The sequence below is a fragment of the Procambarus clarkii genome, chromosome 19 (genome assembly GCF_040958095.1).
Source record: "Procambarus clarkii isolate CNS0578487 chromosome 19, FALCON_Pclarkii_2.0, whole genome shotgun sequence".
In the NCBI taxonomy this organism is placed as follows: Eukaryota; Metazoa; Arthropoda; class Malacostraca; order Decapoda; family Cambaridae; genus Procambarus; species Procambarus clarkii.
The window spans coordinates 861,626-870,118 of NC_091168.1; the positions used below are offsets into that span (position 1 = coordinate 861,626).

Here is an 8,493-nt window from a genome sequence, read left to right on the forward strand (position 1 = left end):
AATAAAATATCGAAAGCAAAAATCAGTCAGTATTGGACCTATTCTTACAAGTTAATGGCCATACACAGGATGACAAAGAAATTAGGTAAATCCTAAAACAGCAGTTGGAGGACATATTTAGTACCCCATTAAACTGCATGAAAGTAGAGGATCCGAAAAGTTTCTTTATGCATGATATCTAAACTCTTATAAATATAACCGATACCAACACGAATTTTGCAGATTTTGAAGGAGAAATTAATATGATACCCGTGCACTAAGCCCGGGTGTCAAAACTCGTGTAATTCAGTATTTATAAATGATAAGTGCCAGTAGCAAAGTGTGGAGAAAGCTTTGACACAGGAGATATACTATTGATTTAAGCGAATGTGGTATATCTATTCTTTACAAGGGAGGGAGCAAAGCATTGGCTAAGAATTATGGACCAGTTGCACTAACGTCCTACTTAATAAAAGTAGTTGAGAGAGTGATCAGGAGTCAGGTCCTCGGTTTCATGGAGACCAATGACCTCCACAACACAGGTCAGCATGGATTTAGAGTGAGATTATCATGCCTCTTGCAGCTACTTAACCACTACGGCAAAATCACTGAGGTATTGGAAGTAAAAAATTATTCAGGTGTGGTATTCATGGACTTCACAAAATCATTTCATAATTGTGATCATGGAGTGTGTAGTACACAAAATGAGGTTAATAGGAATATCAGGTGAAGTAGGATGGTGGATATTCAATTTTACTAAGCAAATCAGCAGGAAAAATGATAGGATGAATTATGAGAACATTCAAATTCATAGATCCAATCACAGTGAAGACTAAACCACACACCAGAAGATAAGGAGACGACGACGCTTCAGTCCGTCCTGTCCATTATCAAGTTGATTGTCTTGATAATAGTCCTGGACGGACCGAAGCGTCGTCATCATCTCATTTTCTGGTTTGTGCTTTAGTCTTCATATCTTCAGCCACGTCATTGTGACTCTTCGTCTGCATCCCATCACAATTGTTGTACTATTCAAATCAATTCTGTTCCGTCTTGAGTACTGCTCTATACTCTGTTTCCCTTCAGAGCTGATGAGATTAATAAAATAGAGGGAATACAAAGAATATATACGGCACACACACACACACACTGTAATGCACCTAAATAATTAGGATCGTCTCATAGCTCTCCAAAAGAAAATTCCTAGAAAGGAGACTAGTGAGGTATCAAATAACACACATGGAAAGTACCCCCATCCAGGTACATCCAGGCACAGTACTAAATTTGTAATATAAATAAAAGCTCTGGATTATGTAAATACGCTCTTGTCAAATTCTGCCATGTCTGGCTAGTAATTATTCTTTGCATAATGGCACACACACAATGGCAATGTGTGCACTGCCTGAAGATTAGGGCAGAGATTGACAGGCTAATGAAGCAGGTGAAACCATAATGGAGGGGAAGGCATCTCCGCAAGGATGCAAAGGAGAAGCTCCATTGAGAACTCAATTTATCCACCACTCGCCAGCTAAGACGGCGAAAACGTCAAAGAAATCTAGAACACTGGTTAGAACGTTTAACCACTTCAGTTGAATGAGGGGAAGACCATTACCGATAACTAACCACAGTAGCTGAGCATCACAACAAAAGCCTGGACATTTGTTGGTGGCTTGGCACATACGCTGTTAGGCAAAACCTTCCACTTCATAAATACAAGCATTTAGGCATGTTCACCGCGGTCAAGGAATAAAGGTAATAAGAAATAGTGTGAAGCAATACTATCAAGTATTGATGACAAAGTAGTAAGACTGCGGACATTGTCTGCCTCTCGATAACAATATTCACCGAGCTAGAAGCAGAGAGGTATTTAAATGAAGTAACAATGACTTAAAAGTATTATGAAAGTTATACAATACCATTATTGAATAACTGGGAAGCTTGCATTAGCATGAAGATCATGTATGCGAGTGACAAGATTCACTTTTCATGGTTGGTGTGTGTGGCAGCTTTTGTAGACCGAGTTAAATGTGTAGGACTGTGGTAGGCACCACAGTAATAGTGATATGGTTATGACCAGTGGAAACTGCGGCCGCTGTTGTAGGCACCACAGTAACAGTGATATGGTTTTGACCAGTGGAAGCTGCGGCCACTGTTGTAGGCACCACAGTAACTGATATGGTTATGACCAGCGGAAGCTGCGGCCACTGTTGAAGGCACAACAGTAACAGTGATATGGTTATGACCAGCGAAAGCTGCGGCCACTGTTGTAGGCGCTACAACGTGAATTATGTGGGTGTACTGTTGCAATCCACAAGTTACGAGTAAAGTATTAGCTAGTGAATCAAACAACACTTAACAAATGATGGTCGAAAGGATTGGTAGTACATGTGAGTAGCCGGACTGTTGTCACACCGAGGTAAGGTCAAGGAGATTAAGGCAGCCTTAGCCCACCCAAGTCAATGTTACAGCCTTGGTCACAAATTATGATTCAATGTTCTTGGAAACGAGAAGATTTACATTTAAGATGATTATAACATCCTTGGGATGGTTGGTGTGGTGGTGAAGGCTATGACCGGCTAGACAGCAGTCTTGTGGAAGCCGCCGTGTCATCAAGTACTCTACTTTACCTGCTTGTGGCAGCGATAGAGAGAAACCAGCCAACTGTGGGGACCCGATATGATCTTGTTGAGACGAGTCTGCAATGTGTGAGTATTATATGGGAGACTAACCGGGTAAGGAGTGTTTTAGTGATGGATCGGGGTTAGGGACTTAAGTTAAGGTTATTAGTTGTATATGAGGGACAGGTAGGTCCAGTGCGTTTATTGTCAATGGGTGGGCAATTTAACCCAAATTGGATGTTATATTAATAATTATTGTCAGTCTATTTTATATAATGAAATTAGAAAACCCGACGGCCTTTAATCACCTTCCATATGTTCTCATGTGATTTTCATTACAAACCTATTAGTACGCCTTAAGGATCTAGTTGGTGAAAAAAAAATTTATATATCAAAAACCAAGGTACAAAAACAGAGAACAAATGCAAAACATAAAAACAAACCAACGGGTCTTATACATGAAACAAAGCAAACACCATGAAACAGACATTAAATACATACAAGAGGTCACAGCATAGGACAGAGAACACAGACAACATAAATAAAGGACAATGAAAATTACAAAAACGTACAAGAAAAAATGCACAAAATTACAACAAACGTATAGAAAACCAACCACCCCAGAACAGAAAAGGGGAGTAAAGTAAAACAATCATGGGCAGTCCGACTCCGCACACAGAGGAACATGTCCTCATTTGTGTCCGGTTACCAACAACAAATAAACAGTAAATCCAAAAATTTCACACAAAAACAAATAACAAAATACATACAAAGAATAAAGCAATGACAAGTATAAAATTACAAACACACACATTGGACCAACACACGGAACAATATACACAACCACACCACATCCGCACACAACCACAGCACAAACACCCACACCGAACAAAGGCAAACCACACAACTAATCGCAAATACAGCAAAACAGGCCACACAGGAGCCAAGAACAAACACCCACACCACTCGCACAGACAAGGACACCCACCAGTGCACGCAGGCACCAGGGAACTACCACGCACAACACAGACAGAAACCAACCACACAGATCACTCATACTTCTCCGGGTACTCCCGAGCCGGAAATCATAAGCAGTAAGCATCCCAAACAAGTTAGTCAGTGTCAGGAAGTGGACGTCCAAGATGCGCAGTAGGCCGAGGCATCAAATCCGGCACACCAATGATGAAACGCCGCACCCGTGGAACCCAGATGGTAGAAGGGCACCAGGAAACAGGACGCAGTCGGTCATCAATCTCAACACACATAGGTATACCAGATCCGTCGGCCACCTCTCCAGATGGGAGGATGACAGGAAGGGTTTTCCCCTAGGATGCCGGTCACAAGGCCTCACATCGGGCTGCCCACTAGGGCGCGCACTTCGTTCCACGCCGGGCATCGCACCGAGCCCCGCAGAGGGCGGCACCGTAGGTGCCCCAGTGCCCCCACCACTCTGAACAGGAGCAGCGATTCCCATCGCACATCCTTTGACAACAACACTACGATGTCGCAATCACCAGGGGCAACCGCCCACTGAGGAGAGCCACAAGCAGGAGGCACAGGGTCAGGCACCACAAGAGGCAACACAGCGACGTCCACAGCATCATCATCCATCGCGTCACGCTCCTCTGCCCACGTCCGGCGAGGCGACGCACCCCGAGCCGAACGACGGCGCTTAGAAATAGGCTACTGATCGTCGGAACTGTCACCCCCTGCAAACGGTGTCCCAGAAAAACCATCGGCAGGCGGCCCCAAAGCCGGGGTAGCACTATCACGAAGAACAACAGCCTCAACGACACGGGGCAAAAAGCCACCACCATTCATAGAGACCGGAGTTGGAGAAGGAAGACACAGAGCAGGCGGACGGGAAGACTACAGCACATGGGAGGAATCCAGCGAGGGCGACGGAACCGGCAGAGGAGAAGATGCACACGCCAACGAGGAAACTACCAGAGGCGACGAGGCAGAGGGCGTGGGCGGAGAGAGAGACACCATCGCCCCGACAGCCCCGGGAAGCACATGTTCTTCAGCAGGAGATGCAGGCGCCACCCCTACAGCTCCATCCAAGGTTACCACGGAAGAAACCGGATGCGGATGCACCCCCACAACCACCGAACGGCGAAAGTCTGAAGCAGGCGCCCTAGGTCCTCAGAGCACACCGGTGAGGCAGACAGATCAGGCCCAGCTGGAGCGACAGCCGGAACCGCCACAGGAACCACACCAGGTACCTGCACAGAGCGAGGATACACTGGGGAATCCCCACGCACAGAAACGGGGAAAATCATCCTCCAGGAAAACTGAAGGAGCCTCAGCACGAAGAGCGTCACAACCAGCCGCTAAGTGGCCCTTAGCACCACACCGGACACATGTGCGTGTTTGACCTTGATAGAAGGTCCACATAGAAAGCCCACGAAACGAAACCCTAGATGGTATCAGGTTCGTGAGCCGCATGACGAGTGCGCATGTACCCAGCCGGACCCCCTTCAGGCAGCCCGCACCCAAAATGTTGAAACGGTGCTTCACCACCACACCAAACCGCGTTAACACTAACACAAGCTCTGCCTCGGGGAAGGTCACTGGCACACCGTGAACACTCACAAATGCCATAGGCCCCCAGGGATCTGATATCTCCACAGTCACAGCCGAATCAGGAATAGGAAGCAAGCGTGCATCCCAGCGTGCCACAAACTCCTGGTAAAGCGGGGGCGTGGCAAACGATACCGCCACACGGGTAGGCGAGATCTTTTCAAGCCCCAGTAGTTCAGAGACGTCAACACGAAGCAAGTCCAGGAGAGCAATCTCCACAATGGGCAAGTCCACTGCACCAGAAAAATCCAGCCAGACAGTATCAACCAACCTAACACGGGTACCCCCGGCTACCGCCATACCGCCAGCCATACCCCAGCTAGCGGGCGCTCCACACCTCAAACTGCACCCGCCCCCTCGCAACTCCAGGTAGCAACTGGCAGGTCAGGTGAGCACGTCCGACCCTCCTGGCGGCCAACGAGGCAATACATGCATGAAAAATAGTTTGGTTGTAGTAAACTACTTCATGAGGCTAATTATATACAGTAGGGTAAATTTTGTATTCAGAACTAATCTGGGTTTCTCCGTTCACGACCGTACACACAAAATGAGCACACTACTACCAAACGCCATTGTACGAGGAAAACACAGAACAATTAACAATACAGTATTATAGGATACCCATTCTTTACACAAATATTTTTCCGTCGAGGAGGGGGCAATCGCAATACGTCAAAGTATTAGATGTAATGTGGGAGTGGGACTCAAAACTGAGCTACACAAACTGTTTGGAGAGAATTAAATGGAAAATTATCTACCTAATGATAGGTGTTAAACATAATCCACCAAACTTCGAAAGAAAACAGCTTTTATGAGAATTAATATCTATTGCTTCTAGGTCTAACACTGAACATTGTTACCAATTTTAGTACAATAAATTTTACTTGCCAAACAGTATTTTTTTGGTAATTTATGACCACTTTATTAAGCAAAATAATATTGTGCCAACACAGTAAGATAATATAGACTTGTTTAACAGGGAGACACTGATAAGTAGCATCTTAAAAGGGATGTGATACTTAGGGAACGTAAACAAGACTCAAAAATTATTTGAGAGAAACTTAAGGTGCCAGATTATTCTCACATCAGATTCATATATTTTGGAGGTCTTTGGGAATTATGGATTTGGCAGACTTTAACATGAAAGTTGGTCAGTTCTTGAGTCACTGGATCACAGGTGGTGGTGGCCGTCACTGGATCACAGGTGGTGGTGGCCGTCACTAGATCACAGGTGGCCGTCACTAGATCACAGGTGGCCGTCACTAGATCACAGGTGGCCGTCACTAGATCACTGATGGGGGTCACTAGATCACTGATGGGGGTCACTAGATCACTGATGGGGGTCACTAGATCACTGATGGGGGTCACTAGATCACTGATGGGGGTCACTAGATCACTGATGGGGGTCACTAGATCACTGATGGGGGTCACTAGATCACTGATGGGGGTCACTAGATCACTGATGGGGGTCACTAGATCACTGATGGGGGTCACTAGATCACTGATGGGGGTCACTAGATCACTGATGGGGGTCACTAGATCACTGATGGGGGTCACTAGATCACTGATGGGGGTCACTAGATCACTGATGGGGGTCACTAGATCACTGATGGGGGTCACTAGATCACTGATGGCGGTCACTAGATCACTGATGGCGGTCACTAGATCACTGATGGGGGTCACTAGATCACTGATGGGGGTCACTAGATCACTGATGGGGGTCACTAGATCACTGATGGGGGTCACTAGATCACTGATGGGGGTCACTAGATCACTGATGGGGGTCACTAGATCACTGATGGCGGTCACTAGATCACTGATGGCGGTCACTAGATCACTGATGGCGGTCACTAGATCACTGATGGCGGTCACTAGATCACTGATGGCGGTCACTAGATCACTGATGGCGGTCACTAGATCACTGATGGCGGTCACTAGATCACTGATGGCGGTCACTAGATCACTGATGGCGGTCACTAGATCACTGATGGCGGTCACTAGATCACTGATGGCGGTCACTAGATCACTGATGGCGGTCACTAGATCACTGATGGCGGTCACTAGATCACTGATGGCGGTCACTAGATCACTGATGGCGGTCACTAGATCACTGATGGCGGTCACTAGATCACTGATGGCGGTCACTAGATCACTGATGGCGGTCACTAGATCACTGATGGCGGTCACTAGATCACTGATGGCGGTCACTAGATCACTGATGGCGGTCACTAGATCACTGATGGCGGTCACTAGATCACTGATGGCGGTCACTAGATCACTGATGGCGGTCACTAGATCACTGATGGCGGTCACTAGATCACTGATGGCGGTCACTAGATCACTGATGGCGGTCACTAGATCACTGATGGCGGTCACTAGATCACTGATGGCGGTCACTAGATCACTGATGGCGGTCACTAGATCACTGATGGCGGTCACTAGATCACTGATGGTGGTCACTAGATCACTGATGGTGGTGGCCGTCACAAGATCACAGGTGGTGGTGGCCGTCACAAGATCACAGGTGGTGGTGGCCGTCACTAGATCACAGGTGGTGGTGGCCGTCACAAGATCACAGGTGGTGGTGGCCGTCACTAGATCACAGGTGGTGGTGGCCGTCACAAGATCACTGATGGTGGTGGCCGTCACAAGATCACTGATGGGGTCACTGGATCACTGATGGGGTCACTGGATCACTGACGGGGTCACTGGATCACTGACGGGGGTCACGGGATCACTAACGGGGGTCACTGGATCACTAACGGGGGTCACTGGATCACTGACGGGGGTCACTGGATCACTGATGGTGGTCACTGGATCACTGATGGGGGTCATTGGATCACTGATGGTAGTCACTGGATCACTGATGGTAGTCACTGGACCACTGATGGGGTCACTGGATCACTGATGGGGTCACTGGATCACTGATGGGGTCACAGGATCACTGATGGGGTCACTGGATCACTGATGGGGGTCACTAGATCACTGATGGGGGTCACTAGATCACTGATGGGGGTCACTAGATCACTGATGGGGGTCACTAGATCACTGATGGGGGTCACTGGATCACTGGTGGGGGTCACTAGATCACTGGTGGGGGTCACTAGATCACTGATGGGGGTCACTGGATCACTGATGGGGGTCACTAGATCACTGATGGGGGTCACTGGATCACTGATGGGGGTCACTAGATCACTGATGGGGTCACTGGATCACTATGTAATGTTTTAATTACAAATAAAGCTCGGGAACATTGTGCACTATAGATTGTTCAGATCAAATAGTAGTGACCCAGTATGGGTAACCATGGCAC

The 8,493-nt window shown here is 47.3% G+C and overlaps 1 protein-coding gene across 1 annotated transcript; it reads right to left on the reverse strand.

Annotated features, from left to right (window-relative positions):
* Window positions 1–6,260: 6,260 nt before the first annotated feature.
* Window positions 6,261–8,015, reverse strand: LOC138366527 (serine-rich adhesin for platelets-like). Its single transcript, XM_069327564.1, has 2 exons — window positions 7,882–8,015; window positions 6,261–7,836 (listed from the first exon to the last, which is right to left on the reverse strand). Exons 1-2 carry the CDS (start codon window positions 8,013–8,015, stop codon window positions 6,261–6,263), a joined length of 1,710 nt encoding a protein of 569 aa, XP_069183665.1.
* Window positions 8,016–8,493: the final 478 nt, after the last annotated feature.